This window comes from Chiloscyllium plagiosum, chromosome 23 (assembly GCF_004010195.1).
Source record: "Chiloscyllium plagiosum isolate BGI_BamShark_2017 chromosome 23, ASM401019v2, whole genome shotgun sequence".
NCBI classification, from domain to species: Eukaryota; Metazoa; Chordata; class Chondrichthyes; order Orectolobiformes; family Hemiscylliidae; genus Chiloscyllium; species Chiloscyllium plagiosum.
In genome coordinates this window covers 16,917,815-16,941,880 of record NC_057732.1, presented here as the reverse complement: position 1 = coordinate 16,941,880, position 24,066 = coordinate 16,917,815, and the positions used below count along the sequence as shown (strand labels likewise).

General features: G+C 39.9%; 1 protein-coding gene across 3 annotated transcripts in view; it reads left to right on the top strand.

Moving 5' to 3' along the window:
* kif21a (kinesin family member 21A) overlaps positions 1-24,066 on the top strand; it is a 142,821-nt gene that overhangs the window by 16,955 nt on the left and 101,800 nt on the right. For all 3 annotated transcript variants that reach the window (XM_043713606.1, XM_043713604.1, XM_043713605.1), the window contains exons 2-4: positions 7,209-7,431; positions 7,889-8,071; positions 8,964-9,113. In XM_043713606.1, the coding sequence (XP_043569541.1) occupies positions 7,209-7,431; positions 7,889-8,071; positions 8,964-9,113 (556 nt within the window). The remainder of the gene's footprint in view (positions 1-7,208; positions 7,432-7,888; positions 8,072-8,963; positions 9,114-24,066) is intronic.

Here is a 24,066-nt window from a genome sequence, read left to right as displayed (position 1 = left end):
GAGTAGTTCATGTGGCCTTTAAGAACATGATGAGGAATTCATAATATTTGCACAGAAATGAAGGCATTTATACAGCAATTTTCACTACCTCAGGAATCGGGACATAAATTGAGAACTCTTCTCTTTGAATAGTACCATGAAATCTTTTACAAAACAGCATGATGTAATAACATAAGCGTTGGTATCAGGTGTCGGCAATTCGGCCATTTGAGCCTTCTCATTGCTGATCTCATCTCGGCCTCAACTCCGCTTTTTTGCCCATTCTCCATGACAGTTCATATCACAACAAATTAAAATTTCTGTCTCCTCAAATTTACTCAATGTCCCACTATCTCCGAGGTGGAGCAGGCCTCAAGTTAAACATCTTATCTAAAGGTGGCAAATCTGGCAATGTAACACCCAGTCATTGTTGCGCTGAAGTATAAGCTTAGATGATGAGCACAAGTGTCTGGATGTATTGAACCATGGATCTTCTGACTTGCTTGTGGCAGTGCACCTGTTGAACTAAGACTAATGCACAATGTTGATAGCTTGACATTTGTTCTTTGAAAATGTTTGACTTGGAGCATAGTCCTGGATTTTACTTCCAATTACATCAATATTGGAACAAAATTTATTTTTGTGATATGTAAATGCGTTCAAATTTAAATCCGAGATGATTAACTGACCTTTTTTCATGGACTGATTTTCTTTTTGGTATTTGCATGTTAGACAATGGAAACATTTGCATTGGATTAATCTTGGGAGATGGTGACATAGTAATTTTATTTGATTAGTAATCCTGTAACCCAGGTTAATATTGAGTCATGTCTTCAAATCCAACCATGGCTACAGATTGCATTTAAGTTCAACCAAAAACCTGGAGCTGAAAACTAATTTCAGAAATTATGACCATATCATTTGTTTATCAAAGGAAAATATCTGGTTCCCCAGTGTTCTTTGGGAAGGAAAGCTGCCCTCCTTACCTGGAGCTGGTACTATAAAGTATTCTTATGATTGCGTTTACTTGTAATTTTCTTGAACTGAGTAAATAGTTGCCTACATATTTTGCAGGGACCGTTCTTTGAAAAGTGATCTGTTGCACTAGAAAAGACTAGTGATCAGCTTTGAAAGGCAGGAGCATGTGTATAAGTATCCTTCCCTCTAAAATAGCAGATTGAATTGCATTAAATCTGGATGTACGTTGCTTCTTTGCTGTCTGGCTTCTTTAACCATTAACTTATTAGGTTTGCAAGATGCTGAGCTTCATAGCATTCACCAAAAGATTGTAAAGTTGGTACAGTGAGCAAAAATATAATTATGGATACTGAAGTCCTGAGAGAACTCAGCTTTGTGTATTTGCCAACTTATCATTTAAAATTCAGTAAGGTCAAGAGAGGACATCCTGATCGAAGTGTATGCATAACATTCATAAGTACAATAGCTTGAAAAGACGACGTTGGTTTAAAACAATAGGAGTTCATGAGAAATGGCATTTAGATGTTGGTATTTTAATATAAGGTGATTCTTATAATAGAGCAGCATTAATGAATGCCCTAATCCACAAAATCTGAGCAGTCCAAATCTGGTTTGTGAACCAAGTTGCCAGAACTCACTGACTATAACTATGAAGTTTACTAATAGCATTCAAACAATCAAGATCCTGGATTTTATCATATATCTGTGCAAGGCTGAGCAAAACTTAAGTTTGAAAAGGTACTGAAATTGATCTTGTTGTTTCAGGCTAAATATCTAACAGGTTAGTGTAATATTTTGTCAGGAGTATGATCTGGGCTTAATTCCTGCAGTTGAATAGCTTTTTCACTGTCAAAGTATACACTGGCAACTTTAAGAAACTGGAGGGCAAAAGATTTCCATGAAATTGGATCTCGGTTATTTGAGGCTTCTGAAAGGAAAAATTTGGGAGAACAGCCCTTTGTTGTAGTTTTAAAACGCATAACAAATTGACTTATCACCTAGAATAATTTGAGTGGTTCTAAAGTTTAGAGTGTTATCTCTCTGTGGTTTTTTAAGATAAAAATGCATTCTTTCAATTCATTTTGTTAGATTGTTTTGACTTTTACTCACATCTAAAGCAGGTACTGTTCAAAGAGCTTCAAGATTGAAAATCTGATCAAGAAAGTCTGATAACTCGCTTGAGCTTTACTTTTGTTATAGATTAAACCAAGGTGAAGAACTATCAAAAGTGTGATCTTCAATCTTGTATCTGCATTGTGTGAGATCAGCCATTTGTAAACATTTGGATTAGCTGAATTTCTTTTTAAAATAAAGACCCATTCTAAATATTGTAAAATAAACTGGCTTATGAGCATCTTTTGGGCATAATTTGAACATTGGCTTGTATTTCATAGAGTACTTATAGTCTTTAAGTTTATTTAAGTTACCAGTTTTATTATTTCAGTGCCTGCATGAACATGGTGTGTTCATTATTTTGATAGTGTTGTTTTAAATGTTATTTATTGAAAGTAAATTAATCTGAATCTCAATCTCTCAAAAGCAATTGAAGCAAGATTATTCATGTCTTGTGAGCTCAGGCAACAATATTCATCACCTTTAAGACACTTGTCACTTGTTCTGTTCAGTGTCCTTACCACTAAACTGTTCTTTGTGTTGTCCTTCTCTGCTTCAAACTCATTTTAGCATGTTCACTTTTCAGTTATAAGCATTTGGGGTACTATTTTCTTTATCTTTTTCAGTTTTCACGAATATACTGTTAGTTTCCAGCTACTTGCATCTTTTTGAGTAATTTTCAACCTCTGAGTTGAAATGTCCCTTGCCAAATTTTTTAATGCATTATTTACAAATCATTGTAGTTACTGAATTAGAATCCGTACAGTGTGGAAACAGGCCCTTCGGCCCAAAAGGTCCGCGCTGACCCTCCAAAGAGTAATCCACCTAGCCCCATTCCCGTACCCTATCACCCTACACTTACCCCTGACTAACGTCTCTAACCTACACATCCCTGAATGCTACGGGGAACCTAGCATGGTCAATTCACCTAACCTGCACATCTTTGGACTGTAGGAGAGAATACGGAGCACCCGGTGGAAACCCATACAGACTGGGAAGAATGTGCAAACTCCACACAGACAGTCGCCCGAGGCTAGAATCAAACCCAGGTCCCTGGCGCTGTGAGGCAGCAGTGCTAACCATTGAGCCACCATGCTGCCTCTCTGTTCATTCTGGCACTTGATTATGCCATTCCCTTTCAACATTACCCTGGGTTCTGCTCATTAAAACTGTCCTCGTTCCATATGTGAACTCATCCAACTCATTTGCAACATTGATTTCTTTACACTCTTAGACTCTGCTACCTTAAGAATCTAAGTAACATTAACTCCTTCTCGTTTTGATCCCTGTGCTTAACCAAGACCCATATAATTTGGATTTGCAGGATTAACATCCATGTGTTGATGAATCCCAAATTTATTCTCTACCTTTTGAGCTGTTTAGTTGCTGATCTATTTATTGTGTGCTTTGAAGCATAATTTTCTCTTGTCCGGCACCTGGAATGCTGAGACTGTTACCTTTTGATTTCTGATATAGACATCATCATGCAACTTTTTTTTTGATCAGTAATTTTATTTTTACTGCATGAGTGAGATTTGCATTTTACCTTTTAACAGCTTTCTTAATTTCCTGTTTGGCTGGAACTGACATATTTGATTCCATTTTTGAAGTTCATTTCTGAACCTACTTCTTTCCATCTGTTCCTGAACCCATTCCGTTCCACCTTTTTTAACACTTCATGGAGAAGTTTGCTTGTCTGACTATGTTGACATTTCTGTTCTGTTATTTTTTGGCAAGCTAGAAGGCTAATGTAAATAGAAACTAGTCCCTGTTTAAGCATCACTACTAAGAGGAATTAAGTAACTGTCCCGATCTTGAAATAATGCTAGCAAACGGTGGGTGTTTAAGTCCAATTTGTTTCTATTATGTCAGTTAATAGTCTGGTCCATGGATACATCTCATTGTTGAGGTGTGTGCATCCTATTCCCAGTAGAAATTCCAGGATTGCTGCTTCTCTCCTTATGGAGTCATAGTGATATACAGCACGGAAACAGTACCTTTAGTCTGTCTTGTCAATGCCGAACAGACATCCTAACTTGGTTTAGTCCCATTTGCCAGCATTTGGCCCATATCCCCTTAAATCCTTCATATACCATCCAGATGTCTTTTAAATGTTGTAATTATACCAGCCTCCACCACTTCTTCTGGCATTTCATTTCATACATTCACCACTCTGTGAGAAAGTTGTCCCTCAGGTTCCTTTTATATCTTTTCCCTCTCACCTTAAACCTGTCTCCTCTAGTTTTGGACTCATGTATCGTGGGGAAGAGAGCTTGGCAATTCACACAATCCGTGCACCTCATACCTTTAAAAACTTCCATAAGGTCACTGCTCAGCCTCTGCATTTTAGAACTATGTTAAAAGTGTTATATAATTAGTGGCCTGGCTGGTTTTGTCATGAACCATGATGAGGTACTGGTAATAAAAAAAGTGTAGGAGCAGGAAATCAGACAGCAATTTCCCAGCCTCTCATTGCACATTTATGTACCAAACATTGCTGACTGAGTTACTGAATAACAGCGAGTGCTGATAGCCTCATCATTAGTCCTATGCGAAGATTCAGGCCAGCCAGAAAACAGTTAGCGTACCTTGGACAACAATGCGCAGCAAGTGTCATCAGCTGGAGAAGTGTGATCTCCTGCTTTTGGAACTTTAGCAACAAGTGCTGTATCTCAGTTTCACGCATTACATCTTTCTGGATGTAGTCACAAGAGAGTGCAAGTAGAGGGGCAGTGGATGATCTACCGGCAGTCGGGCTCACACCTCATGGTCCCTCAGAAGTCTCCAAGTGTATCTCACTCCAAGTAAAAGGATGCTAGGTTAGCAAAGATGATAACCAAAGTAAGAAACCAGCAATCGGGATGGCATTTCTTCAAGGGTTATCCCTGGAGGAGAAGCTCCGCATTCTTAAAATTAATGCTTTGGCAGGCCGTCTGTTCAAGAAAAAGATTGCTTGTTTTCTGTTTCTAGTTGTTGGAATTACCAGTTAGTACGTAGGTTGTCAATTGTCAATTAATCTTGCAAAAAAAAAGTCTCCGTCAACTTATTTCATTTATTTAATTTCTATCATTACTTTTATTTGCTTTTTGACCTTGTTAAACTATGCTGCACGCTTGAATATTGAATGCAGCTCAGCCATACAGTATGTAAGCAAAAATTCACTCGGTTGAGATTTGGTGGTATGTATTGTTAATGAATCTCTTAGGCAAAGGTGGAAAGCGACAATGTACATTACACGTTATCATCTTGGATTTTGGCAAAAGTAGTGGATATAATTTGCACTGTGTGGTGTAAAGTATGCTGAGTTGACATCTTCTAGACTTAAAGCTGAATGACAGATCTAATTTGGACTTTTTTTTAAAAGGGAAGATTTTTGTCTATAAATTAATGCAACAAATATTATTAATACATATGCAATTCATTACACTTACTCCACTCTTAAGTTCATAATAAATAGGAACAGGAGTAGGCCATTCAGCTCCTCAAGCCTCCTTCACCATTCAGTTGGATCATGACTGGTCTGGCACTCCTCACATCAACTTTCTTGCCCTTTCCCCATAACCTACTGATAAGTATCTATCTACCTCAGTCTTAAATATACACAGGGACTCTGCCCCACATATCTCTGTCGCAAGGAGTTCCGAGGACACTTCTTAACCTTCTGAGAGAAGAAATTCCTCCTCACTTTTCTTCATTTATATAAATAATTTGGATGTGAACATAGTAAGTATAATTGGTAAGTTTGCAGATGACACTAAAATTGGAGGTGCAGTGGACATCCAAGAAGGTTACCTCAGTACAACAGGATCCTGATCAGATGGGCCAACGGGCTGAGGAATAGCAGATGGAGTTTAATTTAGATAAATGTGAGATGCTGCATTTTGGAAAAGCAAATCAGAGGTTGAGGGTGATAGGGGAAAGATATAAAAAGAACCGAGGGTGGTCCATGTATGGAATAAGCTGTCAAAGGAATTGGTGGAGGCTGGTACAATTACTGCATTTAAAAGGCATCTGGATGGGTACTTGAATAGGAAAGGTTTGGAGGGATATGAGCCAAGTGCTGGCAAACGGCACGCGATTAGGTTCGGATATTTGGTTTGCAAGAACAAGTTGGATCGAAGGGTCTGTTTCTGTGCAGTACATCTCTATTACTGTAATGACTCTATCTCAGTCTTAAATTGGTGCCCCTTACTTCTTAGGTAATGTCCTGTGATCTTACACTGTCATGAAGGGAAGTATCCTCTCAGCATTTATGCTGTCAGGATCTTAAGAATCCTATGTTTCAATGAGATCACCATCTCTTTCTTATAAACTCCAATGAGTAGAACCTACAATGTTTAACCTTTGCTCAAAAGAAATTGCTCTGCATCAGGAATCTTAGTCAAACGTCTCTGAGCTGCCTCCAATGAAATATCTTTCCTTAACAAGGGGACCAAAACTGCTGTCAGTATTCCAGATGTGAACTCACCAGCACCACAGTTGCAGTAAGACTTCTCTACTTTTTATACTCTGACCCCCTTGAGTTAAGGGCCAACATTCTTAAATCTTGTTGATTATTTTCTGTGTCTGTGTGCTAGCTTTCTGTTTCGTGCACAAGTATCCCAAGTCCCTTTGTGATAAAGTTTACCAGGATGTTGCTAGGAATGGAGAGTTTGAGTTGTATGGATAGGCTGGGACTTTTTTCATTGGAGCATAGGAGGTTGAGGGGTGACCATGGAGATTTAACAAAGCATGAGGGGCCATAAGTTAAGGTGAGTAGCAAAGGTGTTTTTTATCCCCAAGATAGGAGGTGATGAGTAAATGAAAGAATATTTTTTTCTGCTCAAGACGGCGAAGTCTACAAATTACAGATCAAGTTCACTTTTTTACAGCTCAAAAATGTTTTCTAAAAGTGTTTGCAAATTAAAACCTTAGTGCAGCAGTTCTGGTTAAAGAACAGAATTAGTTTGTATTTCTGATGCACTAAAATTACGTCATGGATTATGAACTGTAAACTTAAGCAAATAGACATTACAGCAATCTTTTGGAAGACGCATGCATCGAAACGTCATGTGTGCAACTTTACCCTGTGAAGTTTTAAAACCCTTGATTCAATTGGACGTTGAACTTACAATCCCTCCCTTCCCTTTTCTGTACAGAATTCGTCCACAACTCGCTAAAGAGAAAATTGAGGGATGTCATATTTGCACCTCAGTTATACCTGGAGAACCCCAGGTTGTTCTTGGAAAAGATAAAGCATTTACATTTGATTTTGTTTATGACATGGACACTCAGCAGGAAGAGATCTATATGAAGTGTGTTGAAAAGCTTATTGACGGTTGCTTGGAAGGTTACAATGCCACTGTTTTGGCATATGGTCAGGTGAGTGTTGTCCTATTATATAAAGTGTACATTAAGGGCATTTTATATTCAGAATATTTTAAAGAAAAAATGTCAAACTATGAATGCTATAAATTAAGAATTTGTTGAAGTACTAAGCTATTGGAGAGAGCTTAGATGCCGCATCTCATCTCCTGGTTCAATCTTGTCCATCAAATATTCGAGCAAGTGATATTGAGCAGAGTTCTGATGTTTCTCAAAGAGCAAAGCACACTGGAAAGATCCCAAACTCATTCATGAGAATCTCCTTAGTGACTAATTGCAGAATCTAAATCTTGCAATCCGATTTGGTTGACAGCTGTAAATCATGTAGTGATGAGAAATGGGAAGAAAGTAAACTTTTGCTTTTGAAACACGAAAAGTTAAAACAACTTCAGAAGCACAAACAAAACAACATTATTTTTGATATTGTAAAATACACATTTGATCTTTTTTACAGACTGGCTCTGGGAAGACATACACCATGGGGACTGGATTTGATGTCAACATCACTGAAATTGAACAGGGCATTATTCCACGAGCTGTCAAACATCTTTACTATGGTATTGAAGAGCGAAAACGAGTTGCTGTTGAACGTGGGTTGCCAGCACCAGAGTTCAAAGTTAATGCTCAGTTTCTTGAGGTGTGTAGTCTAGAGTCATTATTTGAGGGTCAAAATAGCTGTACTCAATTTCACCTATATTTAGCAAGGTTTCAACATACCCCATTAATAGCTGTGCCAGAAACGCCATATCGCTGATTTTTTTTTTCATCCCATTCATGTTACTTTAATTAGCTAAGCAATGTTGGAAAGTGTCCTATATCATATAGAATTGCATCTAGCTATAGTTAACATGATGACTGTCTGCATAGCTTTGCATAATTGGATACAAGTTTAATTTAGTAGTAAGTGGTGTTCTAGAAGTAGGAATGAAAGTCTGTAAATTCAAGTATTCTAACATGTCTTGCATGTTTTTGAAATGAATAAGTCGAATGTGTTGCAAATTTAGATTTCTTAAAAATAAATTTAGTGAGCACCCAACCAATATGAAAATAGATTGGCTTAAGTTTGAGAAACACAGGTGAAGGTAGAAGGTTGTGAAAAACAGACGAATTAAAGATATGATACAAGGAGTAGATAGGGTATTTGTATAGATTAGAGGAATGAGAGGGTTCAAAACAGCAGTAGTCAAAATAAAGACAAGGTTGCAATAGAGTTGGATACTTAAAGCTGAAAGACTATTTATCCATTGGGGGAATAAGCATTGTATTTTCAAAACTGGAATTCCTTGTTTCTATAAGTTTTCCTTTTGCCTTGAGAGTTTTTAATTCCTTAAAACCAATGCTAAACTTGAGTTTAACACAGTTGACTTAACTCATCTTGTCAAATTTTAATCAATTTATCAGTTTTATCAATTGATAGATCCCATATAATGTAGTAAGTATGTTTCTGAACGATGCATTGTTTTATAAACTACTTCCATTTGTAAACTCTGAAGTTGTACATTGTCTCATTTTTATGATTTTTCTTTCAGCTTTATAATGAAGAAATTCTTGACCTGTTTGATTCAATCCGTGACCTTGAGGCAAGAAACAAAAAATCAAACATTAAGATCCATGAAGATGCAAGTGGAGGAATTTACACTGTGGGAGTAACAACTCGTACCATTAGCTCAGAAGCTGAGGTAAGATTTGGAGTTAAATCAAAAAAGTGATTAAGAATGCTTGGGCAATTTATGTCTGAGTGCCCTTTTACAGTCACCAAACTTTATACAGATTTAGCAGAATTTTATTTGAAACATTGCAATATGGAGCATTTAATTTTTAAAATACATTGCTCAATTGCCCTCTGCCACTTCAAGAAACAGAGAAAGACCCTCAACTCTAGATGTGACTCTTCTCCCATCCCTTACCACCCCAGTCATAGTTTGTGATTAGAAAATATTAGATGTCCATCATTTTTTAGAATCAAAGAAACCCAACAGTGTGGAAACTGGCCCTTTGGCCCAACAGTCCACATTGACCCATTCCCCTACCCTTTACTTAACATTTACCCCTGACTAATGCATCTAACCTACACCTCCCTGAACACTGGGCAATTTAGCATGGTCAATTTGCCTAACCTGTATATCTTTGGATTGTGGGAGGAAACCAGAGCACCTGGAGGAAACCCACACAGACATGGGGAGAATGTACAAACTCCACACAGTGGACCGAGACTGGAATTGGTACCTGGCGCTGTGAGGCTGTAGTGCTAATCACTGAGCCACCGTACTTGCAATCATTTACATCCTTCCTTAAATAAAGAGACCAATATTGTACAGTGTTCCTGATAGTTTGCACCAATGTCCTATGTAACTGAAGCAAAGCACCACAACTTTTGAACTTACTTCATTATGAGGGGAACTAATACATACCATTAGCTTTCCTAATTACTTGCTGCAGCTGTATACTAAATTTGTGATTCATGCACTGGGGCACTCAAAGTCAGACAAATGTTGGAGATGGAAGCAGGCAGTTTTAATGTTAGAAGATCTTGCAGCACAACATATCACACCCAGGTTGCAGGCATTTGCTCTTTGTTCTAATTCACATTTGAATAGTTTAAGAAAGAGCATTTGAGTCAATACCTTATTGACAGGCTCCTCGTGAACTTCTGAGGTCTAATATCCCACTCTCAGACACCTTGCTCTCGACTTCCATTTGATTGCATACTGAAAGGTCAGCACCAATACTCAGCAGTGGTGATAACAATTGTTGTGGAGAGAATGTAATTGAGGCTAGCAATCTGTGATGCATCGTACAACCTAAGAAACCTCGCGCAGAAACCTTCAATGACATAAAGACCAATTTCAGACTCTCCTCCTCCACCACCAAACACTGATATCCTGACACTGAATATCCTATTCTACCTTGACCATAAGCTGAACCACTGTCTGAGGGCACAGAGGGTCAAAGTCCTACCATCCAGAATGTTCAGAATGAAAACTCGTTTGTTCATGTCACAGCTTCTAAATGTAATGACCAAAATATCCAATGTCTGTATAAACTGTTAAACATTTTACATGCAATAGGTTTATATTTTAGAACTTTGTCCAACTGGATCATTCACCTTTTGTCCTGCATTCTACATCTGACAGTGTTGTACAGTTATATCTTTAGTGGATAGCTTATGCTTTTTGAAGTGCTTCTAGTGTCACATTCCTAAAATAACTTTGAGGTTAAAATCTACTTCAGAATATTACTCTCAGTCTGCAGTGGTGCTCATTGGAAAGCAAAAGGGAACAGAAATCCTGACATTTTTGCCTTTAGTCTAGAAACAATGGTACCAATTGTAATGCTGAAAATAACAAACTCACCAAAGACAATGAGTTGAACTTGACCTTTCCTGGTCTGTATGACTCAATAAATGCTCGCTTGGTACATTTGCTAAATTGCTGAGAACAGGCAAAAATAAGTTAGTTGAATGAAGAAGCATTCATCCTAATCTGGATAGTTTGAGTTCAGCCAGCTGAATACATTGGAATTATGTTTAGAAAGATTAAACACTTAACTAAATTTTATAAGTGTTACACAATATAGAGGCTGCAAATGGTGTTAACTACTAACAAGACAAAGGGAACACCTTCGACTGTTGTGGAAGATTTTTAAATCTGTGTTTCTAGAAACTTTGGCAACTAATTTTGTAATTTTATTTTTAATGTTATATATGCTGAAATCCACTTTTTTTTGGTATCCTCTCATACTGCCTGCATTCTGAGCTGGCAGCTGTGGAGAGATTCGATGGAGAATCATAACATTCATGGAACATGGTGCTGCAATGGTACAACATTCATTCTGCCTCGTATAAACGATGGAACTTATGAATGACGTTCTCAAAATCTTAAAGAAGTTCAAAGGTTACTGTACAGTTAGTTTTAGTTAGTTAGAGTCAATAAATGCGGAAGTTGGTAATTTTGGGTAACTAGTAAAGTCAGGTATTTGAGTAGGGAGAGAGGAGACTCCATACTGAAAAGTTGCTACTGTAGTAAGCTCTGCAGTTAGGGCTGGGAGGTCCTTGGAATCCATTAGAGTTCAGGTTCAGGAAAAACCCTGGAAGCTCTCTGCTCTAGTGACAAACTTCTGAGCTATCAGTAATTTAGTGCACCTGAGAGTTGGGGTGAGGAGGTTCATCAGATTAATCCTTATGACTGAATTGTCCAATGAGGAGAGTCGGAGAAAATTCTATTTCCCAGAGTGTGAAGAATGAGAAGTGATTTCATTGAAACTTAGGATATTCGTACATGTTGTGACATAGTGAACATTGGATGTTTCTCCTGATTGATGACTTAAGCTAGAGGACATAGGAGTATACAATTTAAGATTGCGAGGAATTTATTCATTTGAAGAGTGGAGAATCATTAGAATTCTCTACCCGAGACGACTGTGCGACCTTGATAATGACAACAGGTTCAAAAAAGAATTCAATAGTTTTCTGGCAACAAAAGATAATTTAATGGATTTGGTGATAGTGCAAGAAAGTAACATCGAGGAGATGCTCAGCCAAGGTCTAGAATCCTGGTCTAGGCTTGAACAGCTGATTGGCCTATTACTGCTTTTATTTTCTATATTTCTGTTTTCAGCTGAAAACAGCAGCACCAGTCAAATATTCAATTATTTACTTCCTGTTTGTCAGTACAATCTTGTCTCATCTTTCAACTCTGAACTCTGTTCCTGCTTTCTCCCCATAGCCTTTAATCTCTTTAGCACTATATCAAACCCCTTTTGAGAAGATTCCGTGTCTATCCTCAGACTGCAACTCCTGGTTCTGGACACTCTCACTATTGGGAACATGCTTCCTGTATCCACCATGTTTAATTCGCTTAGACTTTTATAGGTTTCTGAGAGTTGTTTCTGAAAGTTCCCTCATTCTTCTGAACTTGAGGAAACCTATTTACTGATTCAATGCCCCGCCACCCCCCCCCCCCAAGTCAGTCCCACCATCCCAAGAAACCCATCTGGTAGACCTTCGATGCCTTCCTCTACAGTGTAGTGATGTTACTCCTTTAACAAAGTTATGTTGTCCTTGGTGTTTTCTTCCAGAGAGGTCATAAAAACCCAGGTTCCGAAAAGTCTGGGCTTGGATGTTTTTAGGGCCAATTTTATTATAGCTAACAGATACTGCCTCGGACAAAAAAGGCTTTTAAGTTTCAAAAAAAACACTTATACAATGAAAAGGGTGTGGCCAGTTCTCCCAATTCCACTTTCCTTGGGTTTGGTTTGTTTTTTGGCAGTCTGGCTATTTATTTAAAGCAGTCAGGCAATTGTGAAGTTGCTGGACCAAGAGAAGTAGATCCATGCTGACCCTCCCACACCCTGATTCCTCTCTTTGTGCCAAGGGGTGTTTAGGGGGATGTTGCAAGTATTTGGAATAGCATCATGAAGTTGGGATTATCTGTTGGGTTTTCAGATTCCTTAAATTCAGTATTCTGTTCTTTTGCTTGTTTCATTCGTAATCTTGTAAATAAATTCTGTTTGTTTAAAACTACATGGTTTAACCACAGCATCCCTCCTGGAATATCCACATGATACCTGCTTAAAACAACTAGCTAAGTTAGGGTCTGGGCTGCTTTCTTCAAATGTTTTGAGAGGGTCTGGCCTGGCCTGTAACAGATTGCGGGCTCTTAGCGGGATTTGTTCTATAGTTCCAAATTGGAATTAGGGTTGTTGGACTCTAAGACAGCGAGTGGTAGTGTTAGTGTCTTTTATTCCAGGTGTTAAATTTGGTTGGTTTAAACAGTGCTTGGGATAGTAATGGCTCCTTGAGTACCAAAAGAGGTGGAAAAAGTGACCATTGGCGGGGTTTTGCAAAAGGTGGTTAAGGTCAAGCTGCTGGATTTAGCAGCCAAACTAAGGTTGGAGCTGCCGCCTTCGTGAGGAAAGGAGAGATTGCAATAATAGCTCAGTATTTAAATTTGCTGGAAATGCCATTAGAATCTTTTAGAGATGGCTAAAATTCAGTTGAAAATGAAGCTGCTTGAGTTAGAGGCAAAAGACAAGGAAAGGGCGACAGAAATGAAACAGTTTGAATTACGTTTAAAAGCAGAGGAAAGAGTGAATTGCACTAGCAGAACAAAAAGAAAAAGAGAAGAGAGAGAGATAAAGAAAGGGAGTTTGAACTTCAGAAGTTGGCACTTAAGCAGGAGTTCAAAAATTCACTTCCTGAAGTAGGGAGAATTCATGGAAGAGCAGAGAGTTAAAACAGCAAGATTAGCAGCTGAAATGACTGATGATTGAGTTGGTCCATAAATCAAAGTTTGGCTTCCAAAATCAGTTTCAATCCATGAGGGATAGAAATTGGGGAAAAGAGAAATCCTCACGTGGAAAGGGAAAGGTAGATCTCAGTGAAGGTAGAAGGATAGCTTTTACCACAGGGTAAAAAGGAAACCCTTGAAAGGTACAGGGGAGTTAAAAGCTCTACTGTTCTCACTGCAATGAAGTAGGCAACATGAAATCAGTGTTGGTGGGTTAGGAAAAATACTGGGAAGCCAGATGTAGAAAAACAGGGTAAACCAGTGAATTTTGTTGGAGTGGAGGCTAGAATGCCACACTGGAATGTATAAGCTGGTCAGAGGTTGGTGAAGGAGAAAGTACCAAATCATCTTAAACCATGTACCTGCGAAGGTAAACTTTACTCGCATAGTCCAGGTGCAGCAGGTAAAGATGTTACCATATTGAGCGATACAGGATCCTCTCAATCTATGATGCTGAAAGATCAAGAGATATGTACTCTGAAGGACTATTGCCAGAAAAAAATACTAGTAATGGGAATTCACGGTGAGACAAGAAGCGCTCAATTATGTAAAGTAAGGTTAGGGTGTCCAGAGAAGTACTGGACAAACTGAGCTCCAGGTGTACAATTTATCCTTGCTAATGGTATAGCTGGTTCACAGGTAGGAGTGCTCTCTACTTGTTGAAAAGCCAGTGGAAACTCAGGCAGCTGAACTATTGCAGGACACACACATCCTGGGATTTTTCCAGACTGTGTGTTATCGAGGTCACAAAGTCACCAGTTGAATCAGGAGAGATCAAAGAGTACAGATAACAAAATCGAAGTGGAATGAGCAAAGACCCTGTTTGATCAGATGGTGGAGACAAGCCAGGAGCAGATAGCTGACAGAGCAAACACCTTGAGCTCAGCTAAATTTAACGGAGTTACAGCAGTAAGATGAAAATTTAAAGCAATTGTGTCAAAACACATACACAGAAAAAGAATCCAGATGGATCCCTGAATGATGTTATCTTAAAAATGATGTCTTAATGAGGAAATGGAGACCATCACGTTCAAGCAGATGAGAAATGTGCAGAAGTTCATCAAGTTGTATTGCCAGTGGGTTATGGAAAGGAAGTGTTTTGGGTAGCACACAAGCTACCTCTCGGGGATCATTTAAGAGTGAGAAAAACTCGAGCTAAAATACAAAAACACTTTTACTGGCCTGAACTGCACAAGGATGTCATTTTAATTTTGCCATACATATCGTACATGCCAGGTAATTGGAATGGGCAGTAATAAAGCCTACACCTTTAATACCTATTCCTGCATTTGAGGAATTTTTTACTAGAGTCTTAATTGATTGCATAGGACCTCTACCTCAAACAAAAAGTGGGAATCAGTGCTTGTTAACAATAATGGATGTGTCCACGAGACTTCCAGAGGCCATTTCATTATGCAGTGTTGCAGCTAAAAAGATTGAGAGAGGAATTATCCTAATTTTTCACTAAATACGACTACCTACAAAGATACAATCAGACCAAGAGTCAAACTTCACATCGAAATTATTCAAGGAAGTAATGGACAGTTTAGGAATAAAACAATTCCAATCTACTATGTACCATCCAGGGAGCACTAGAAAGGTGGCATCAGACATTTAAAGACCATGTTAAGAACATAAGAACTCGGAGCAGGAGTAAGCCATCCGGCCCTTTCAGCCTGCTCCACCACAATAAGATTGTGGCTAATCTTTTCATGGTCTCAGCTCCACTTATCTGCATTTTAACCATATCCCTTAATTCCATATTTTTCAAATAAATATCTACCTTGGCTTTAAAACTGAATACTGAAGTAGTGTCACCTACTTTCCTGGGCAAGGAATTCCATTGTTTAACAACCCTCTGGGTGAAGAAGTTTCTTCTCTGTTCAGTTCTAAATATGCTTCCTCTAATCTTGAGGCCATGCCCTCTTGGAGGAGAAAGTGAGGACTGCAGATGCTGGAGATCAGAGCGGCTTATGCCCGAAACGTCGATTTCTCCTGTTCCTTGGATGCTGCCTGACCTGCGCTTTTCCAGCAACACATTTTCAGCCATGCCCTCTTGTCCTATTTTCATCTACCAGTGGAAACATCCTATCTCTATTTTATCAATTCCCTTCATAATTTTATATGTTTCTGTAAGATCCCTCTCATTCTTCTGAATTCCAATGAATATAATCCCAATCTACTCAGTCTCTCCTCATAAGCCAATCCCATCAACGCCATAATCAACCTAGTGAATCTCCTCTGCAGCCCCTCCAGTGCCAGTACATCTTTTCTTAAGTAAGGAGACCAAATCTGCACACAGTACTCCAGGTGTGGCCTCATCAGCACCTTGTACAGCTGTGACATGACCTCTCTGTTTTAAACTCCACCCCTTTAGTAACGAAGGACAAAATTCCTTTTGCCTACCCATTCACTTTTGTACCTGCAGACCAACCTTCTGCGCTTCATACACAAGGACACCCAGGTCCCTCTGCAACTCAGCATGCTGCAACTTTTTACTATTCAAGTAAACATCTGTTTTTCTGTTACTCTTACCAAAATGTATGACTTCACATTTACTAATATTGTATTCCACCTTGCCAGACCTTTGGCCACTCACTCAATATATCTATGTTCCTCTGCAAAGTTTCACAGTCCTCTGCAAACTTGACTCTGCCACTTGGCAAATTTTGACACCGTACACATGGTCCAGAACTCCAAATCATCTATATAAATTGTAAATAATTGTGATCCCAACACCGATCCCTGAGGTACGCCACCAGTCACTGATTGCCAGCCAAAATAGCACTAATTTATCCCAACTCTTTGCTTCCTGTCAGTCAACCAATCCTCTATCCATGCTAATACTCTACCCCTAACATCATGCATCCTTATCTTACGCAACAACCTCATGTGCGACACCTTGTCAAAGGCCTTTTGGAAATCCAGGTGCACCACATCCATTGGGTCCCTATTGTCCACCTTGCTTGAAATGTCTTAATAGAATTCCAGAAGATTTGTGAAGCATGACTTGCCCTTCATAACCCATGCTGCATCTGTACAATGGGACAATTTCTTTCGAGATGCCCTGCTATTTCTTCCATTGATAATGGACTCAAATATCTTCCCCACTACAGAGCTTAAGTCTATAATTCCCCATCTTTTTGTCTACTTCGCTTTTTAAACAGTGATATCACATTTGCGATTTTCCAATCTGCTGGGACTGCCCTGGAGTCCGGCGAGTTTTGGAAAATTACCGCCAGTCCACCTGCTAGTTCTCCCGCCATCTCTTTTAGTACCCTGGGATGCATGCCATCAGGGCAGGAGACTTATCTCCATCAGCTTACCCAACACTAGCTCTTCCTTTAATAATAATTGCTTCCAGGTCCTCACCTATCTTCGTCTCTTCGTCACTTACTGGCATGTTAATCATATCCTCCACTGTGAGGACCGATGCAAAGTACTTGTTCAATGCCTCAGCCGTTTCATCATATCTCATAACTAACTGCCCTTTCTTTAAAGGACCAGCATTTACTTTAGCCACTCTACTTTGTTTTCTATATTTATAGATTTTTTTTGTTGTTTGTCTTTATATCCTGTGCTAGTTTTTTCTCACACTCTGTCTTTCTTTTCTTTATAGCTCTTTTTGTGACTTCCTATTGACCTTTAAGATTTTGCCAATCTTCTAGATTCCTGCTGCTTTTGACCACTTCGTATGCATTCTCTTTCACTTTGATTGCCTGCCTTATTTCCTTAAACATCCATGGCAGATTACCCCTCCTCTTACAATCCTTCCTTCTCACTGGAATATACTTTTGTTGAGCACTTCAAAAAATTTCTTTGAAGGCCATTCACTGCTCGTCAACTGTTACGCCATAAAGTCTCTGTTCCATGTCTACTTTAGCCAGGTCCTTCCTCATTCTATCGTAGTCCCGCTTATGCAAGCACAGGATCCTGGTATGGGATTTTATTTTCACACTATCCAGCTGTATTTGAAATTCAACCATCCTGTGGTCACTCCTTCCAAGAGGATCCCTGTCTGAGGAAATCAGTTATTCCTGTCTCCTTACATTGGACCAGATCTGCGATAGCTTGCTACCTCATCGGTTCCATTACATGCTGTTCAAGAAAACTATCACGCATACACTCAACGAACTCCTCAAGGCTACCCTGACCAAGTTGGTTCGACCAATCTACATGCAGATTAAAATTTCCCTTGATAACAGCCGTACCATTTTTGCAGGCATTAATTATGTCCTTGTTTATTGCCAACCCTGATGTGATATTATTTGGCGGCCTATAGACTATGAAGCTGAAAAATGTGTTGCTGGAACAGTGCAGCAAGTCAGGCAGCATCCAAGGAGCAAGAGAATTGATGTTTCGGGCATAAGCCCTTCTTCAGGAATGAGGAAGGTATACCAAGCAGGCGAAGATAAAAGGTAGGGAGGAGGGACTTGGGCGAGGGGCATTGGGAATGCGATAGGTGGAAGGAGGTTAAGGTGAGAGTGATAGGCCGGAGAGGTCAGGAAGAAGATTGCAGGTCAAGAAGGCGGTGCTGAGTCTGAGGGTTGGGACTGAGATAAGGTGGGTGGAGGGGAAATGAGGACGCTGGAGAAATCTGCATTCATCCCTTGTGGTTGGAGGGTTCCTAGGCGGAAGATGAGGCGCTGTTCCTTCAGGCGTCGTGTTGTCATGGTCTGGCGAGGGAGGAGGCCAAGGGCCTGCATGTCCTTGGTGGAGGGGGTGGGGGAGTTAAAATTGGGTTGGTTGATGCGGGTGTCCCAGAGGTGTTCTCTGAAATGTTCCGCAAGTAGGCGGCCTGTCTCCCCAATGTAGAGGAGGCCACATCGGGTGCAGCGGATGCAGTAAATGATGTGTGTGGAGGTGCAGGTGAATTTGTGATGGATATGGAAGTATCCCTTGGGGCCTTGGAGGGAAGTGAGGGGGGAGGTGTGGGCGCAAGTTTTGCATTTCTTGCGGTTGCAGGGGAAGGTGCCAGGAGTGGAGTTTGGGTTGGTGGGGGGTGTGGACCTGACGAGGGAGTTGCGGAGGGAGTGCCTGCTTGGCAAACCTTCCTCATTCCTGAAGAAACGTCAATTCTCCTGCTCCTTGGATGCTGCCTGACCTGCTGCGCTTTCCAGCAACACATTTTTCAGCTCTGATCTCCAGCATCTGCAATCCTGACTTTCTCCTTTTGGCCTATAGACTATGCCTATCATTGAGTTTTTCATCTTGGAATTCCTAATTTCCACCCAGATGGATTCAACCTCGCTCCATAGAACTGATATCATCTCTCAGCACCACCCTGATGTTGTCCTTGAATATCAGCTACCAGAATGCACCTCCCCTGCATTCCTATCTATCCTTCCAAATAGCCCTGGATATTTAATTCCCAGTCATGACCATTCTGCGACCATGTCTCTGTGATGGCTACCAAATCATATTTGTTCACAATGATTTTTGCTTCCTCCATAGTCTGCCAAGAGCTTAAACCCTCCTGCCTACATGCTAACCTGCTGTGTACCTTTTCATTTATTGCCATAATTGTTGTTGCCCCACCCCACCCCCACTCACATCCTCCTTCTCTTCTCTCCCGCCACCCCCCCCCCAAAAAAAAAGATATTGAGGGTTTATAGTCATGGCTCTCCAGATGATTGGGATAAGCAAAATGTGTTTGTGCATTTGAATTGTTTTTGGACATGAAGTGAGAGGACCACTAAAATTGATTAAGGTAAAATTGGTAAGTCAGAATTCAGACCACATATTTGGACTGTGTCAAATTTTAGGGAACAATTAAATAGAGCAGGGGAGTTGGCTACAAGGCATTTAAAAGTATCACAGCATTAAATGAAACAGGAAGCTTACAAGAAATCAAAAACTTGCAATTTTGCTCTCAGGGATGAGGTGTTAGTGTTACTACCAGTGATCGGTGAACCTTTTAAAGCGGAAGGAAATTAAGTGAGATGAACTGTTTGATAAAGACTCCCGACAGAAAGGAATCTGTATCATGTGAATATGCTCAAAAGGTATTTTCACAGGGAAGGAAAGCCAAAGAAGACTCTTATTGGTTACAACACAGTGAAGAACCAAGTTCACAGGATTTCGAATTGGACATTCCTCAAATTAAATTGGACAATGAGGAAGTTGTCAAAAATTAGGATAAATTATTGAGTTATTTTCCAGAGGAAAATCGAAATACCTGAACGAGTTATTATTATAACATGAGGAGATGTGTCAAAATAGGCTGGAAAGTACTAATCTAGCTATGCATGATCTGGATATAGGAGATGCTGTTCTGATTAAGCAACATCCTTACAGGCATAACCCTGTTAAGTTGGCACAGGCTCAAAAGGACATTAAATGCATGGTCCAACATGACAATCGAAGTGAGTTACAGTAACTGGAACTGAAATGGTGTCAAAACCAGGTCGCAATCAGTGGTTATGTGTGGGCTGTTGCAAATTCAGTGTCGTTACAAAGACTGATGCATGTTCGATTTTGCCTTTGGAAGACTGTGTTGAAAAGGTAGGACGAGTCACTTGTATTTCTAAGTTAGACTTGCTCAGAGGATACCTTTGTCAGAAAGAGCAAAGGCAATTTTGGCTTTCCTATCACTGAACACACTGTATAAGTTTAAAGTTATGCTGTTTGGTACGAAAAATGCGCCAGTCACATTTCAAAGATTAACCAATAAGGTCATTGCCAGATTACCCAATTGTGTTTATATATATATAAATGACCTGGTGGTTTTCAGTCACACGTGGAAGGAATATTTGCAACAATTATCAGACTTTTTTGATTGACTTTGGAAGGATGGCTTGGTGATTAAACCTGGCTAAATGTGAATTTCCCAAAGCCTAGGTCACCTTCCTAAGCCATGTTATTGGATATTGATAAAGGGCCCCACGAGATGCAAGAACAAAAGTAATATGGGCAGTTCTGCATACCACTGACAAAAAGAGCATACTACGGTTCCTGGGATTGAATGGATTTTATCAAAAATTCTTTCCAAATTTTAGCAGTGTGGCAGCTCCACTCACTGAATTGCTAAAGAAAGGCAAGAAGTTTCAATGGACAGCGGACTGTCAGAAGGCATTTGACAGCTTTGAAAGCTGTTAACCACTACCCCAGTATTGGCCACACCTAATTTTACAAAGCCATTCAAGGTAGCTATTGATGCAAGTGAGTGGGTGTCAGTGCTGTGCTCTTGCAGGAAGATGACAAGAAAATAGAAAGACCTATTGGGTATTTCTCCAGGAAATTGACCATTCATCAGCAGAAATATTTGACATTTGAGAAGGAGACTTTGAGCTTAGTGTTGGCGTTACAACGTTTCAATGTTTATCAGTAACGTGGATGAAACAGTCCTATACTCTAACCATAACCCATCGAAGTTTGTGGAGAAATCTAAGGACAAAAATGCCAAACTGTTGCAGCCATTCAATTTGAAAATTGTGCATGTGGCAGGCTGAGAGAACGTGATTGCGGACGCGTTGTCGAGGCTTGAATGAGAAACGGAGGCATTCTGTGAAACAGAATGTTGTGCATGTTTATTGTCAATGTAGTGTATATGGATGTTGTCGTGTACTAACAGTTTAAAATTAAGGGGTTTTAAAATGAAGCTGTCTTTGGATTTCTTTTTGGTTGGGGGTGGGTGGGTGTGATTATGCTGCTCCTTTTAACAAGGTTATGTTGTCCTTGGTTGTTTTTTCCAGAGAGGTCATAAAAACCCAGATTCTGAAAAGTTCGGGCGTGGATGGTTTTTAGGGCCAATTTTATTATAGCTAACAGATTCTACCTCAGGCCAAAAAGGCTTTCAAGTTTCAAAAAAATCACTCTTACAATGAGAGAGGCCAGTTCTCCCAATTCAGCTTTTCTCTGGTTTGGTTTGTCTTTAGGCAGTCTGCCTATTCATTAAAAGCAGTCAGGCAATTGTGGAGCTGCTGGACCCAAGAGCAGCAGGTTCATGCTAACTATCCCACTCTCTGATTTCTTCCTGTAAGACCCTGTGTTTAATTTGGCCTTTTTTGTCAGGGGTGTTTAGGGGAATTGTTGCAAGTATTTGACACAGCATCGTAAAGTGGATGATCTGTTGGGGTTTCAGGTAGCTTAGGTTATAGAGTCATAGAGAGGTACAACACGAAACAGACTCTTCGGTCCAACTCGTCCATGCTGACTGCATATCCTAACCTAATCTAATCCTGTTTGCCAGTACTTGGCCTATATCCTCTTAACCCTTCTTATTTGTATATCCACCTAGATGCCTTTTAAAATGCTGTAATTGTACCAGCCACCTCTACTTCCTCTGGCAGCTCATTCCATACATGCCCCACCCTCTGCATGAAAAACATTGCTTCTTAGGTCCCTTTTATATCTTTCTCCTCACTCTAAACTTATGCCCTCTAGTTCTGAGCTCCGCCACCGAGGGAAAAGATCTTGTTCTATTTTTCCTATTCATGCCCCTTGTGATTTTATAAACCTCTGAGGTCACTCCTCAGCCTCTGACGCTCCAGGGAAAACAGCCGCCTGTTCAGTCTCCCTATAGCTCAAGTCCTCAAACTCTGGCAACATCCTTGTAAATCTTATCTGAACCTTTTAAAGTTTCACAACATCCTTCTGATAGGAAGAAGGCCAGAAATGCATTAATATTCCAAAACTGGCCTAACTAATGTCCTGTACTGCTGCAACATGACCTCCCAACTCCTATACTCAATGCCATGACCAGTAAAGGCAAACATACCAAATGCCTTCTTCACTATCCTGTCTAATTGCAACTATACTTTCAAGGAGCTATGACCTACACTCCAAGGTCTCTTCAGCAACTCTCCCCAGGACCTTACCATTAAGTGTATAAGTTCCTCTCTGATTTGCTTTTCTAAAATGCAGCACCTCGCACTTATCTAAATTAAACTCCATCTGCCACCATTCAGTCCATTGGCCCATCTCGGAGGTTGTACTCTGAGGTAACCTTTGCTGTCAACTTCACCTCCAATTTTGGTGTCATCTGCAAATTTATTAACTATACCTCTCTATGTTATTCAGTATTCTGTTCTCTTTTGTTTTGTGTTGCATTGGTAATCTTGTAAATAGATTGTTTGTTTAAAACAAAGTGCATTGACCAACTGCATCCTGGAATACCTGCGTTACACCTGCTTAAAAAAGCTAGCAAAGTTATGGTCTGGGCTGCTTTCTTGTAATATTTTGTGAAATACGTGAGAGCTTGGAGGAACCCAGGGCACTACCAGTTTGGTGCAGCTAACTATTGCAGACAAACTATAAATGTACATGCGATTAGGCTTTGGAATACAACTGCCAAAATCATGTGTGATCCCAATCGGAATGTGAACAGTTGTTGACATAGTCTGGTAGTGCCTTTTGTGGTGTGTTGTAAGGCTAGCTTTTTGAAATTGAATATTTGGAATTGCTTGTTAAGTTTTACTGAGTTACCAATGTCTCTGAAATTTATGGTAAATCCATGGGATCTGACTTGGCTGCATTCATTCTTTGATATGCTGTTTGGGGTGTTGGACCCTGGTTTGTCTATTTTGGAGCTTTATCTCGTGTTAGTTTAAAATGTTAGAATATCCGTTACAAGGATATTGTAGATTGCTTTGCTATATAAATTCACATAGTAAAGCTTATTTAATTTGTTCAATACCATGGAATATTGTGGCTTATTCTTTCAGCATGTACTTGAAACCTCAAGCTTTGAGTTTCCTTGTAAAAAAATAATTGTCCTGAGTGAGCTGGTAATATAAATTTGGTTATCTTTTCCAAGATCGTAACATAGAGTCATAGAATCATAGAGACGTACAGCATGGAAGCAGACCCTTCGGTCCAACCTGTCCATGCCGACCAGATATCCTAACCCAATCTAGTCCCATCTGCCAGCATCCGGCCCATATCCCTCCAAACCCTTCCTATTCATATACCCATCCAAATGCTGCTTAAATGTTGCATTTGTACCAGCTTCCACCACATCCTCTGGCAGCTCATTCCATACACGTACCACCCTCTGTGTGAAATCGTTGCCCCTTAGGTCTCTTTTATATATTTCCTCTCTCACCCGAAATCTATGCATTCTAGTTCTGGACTCCTCGACCCCAGGGAAAAGACTGTCTATTTTTCTTATTAATGCCCCTCATAATTTTGTAAACCTCTATAAGGTCACCCCTCAGCCTCCGACGCTCCAGGGAAAACAGCCCCAGCCTGTTCAGCCTCTCCTTATAGCTCAAATTCTCCAACCCTGGCAACATCCTTAAATCTTTTCTGAACCCTTTCAAGTTTCCCAACATCTTTCCGATAGGAAGGAGACCAGAATTGCACGCAATATTCCAACAGTGGCCTAACCAATGTCCTGTACAGC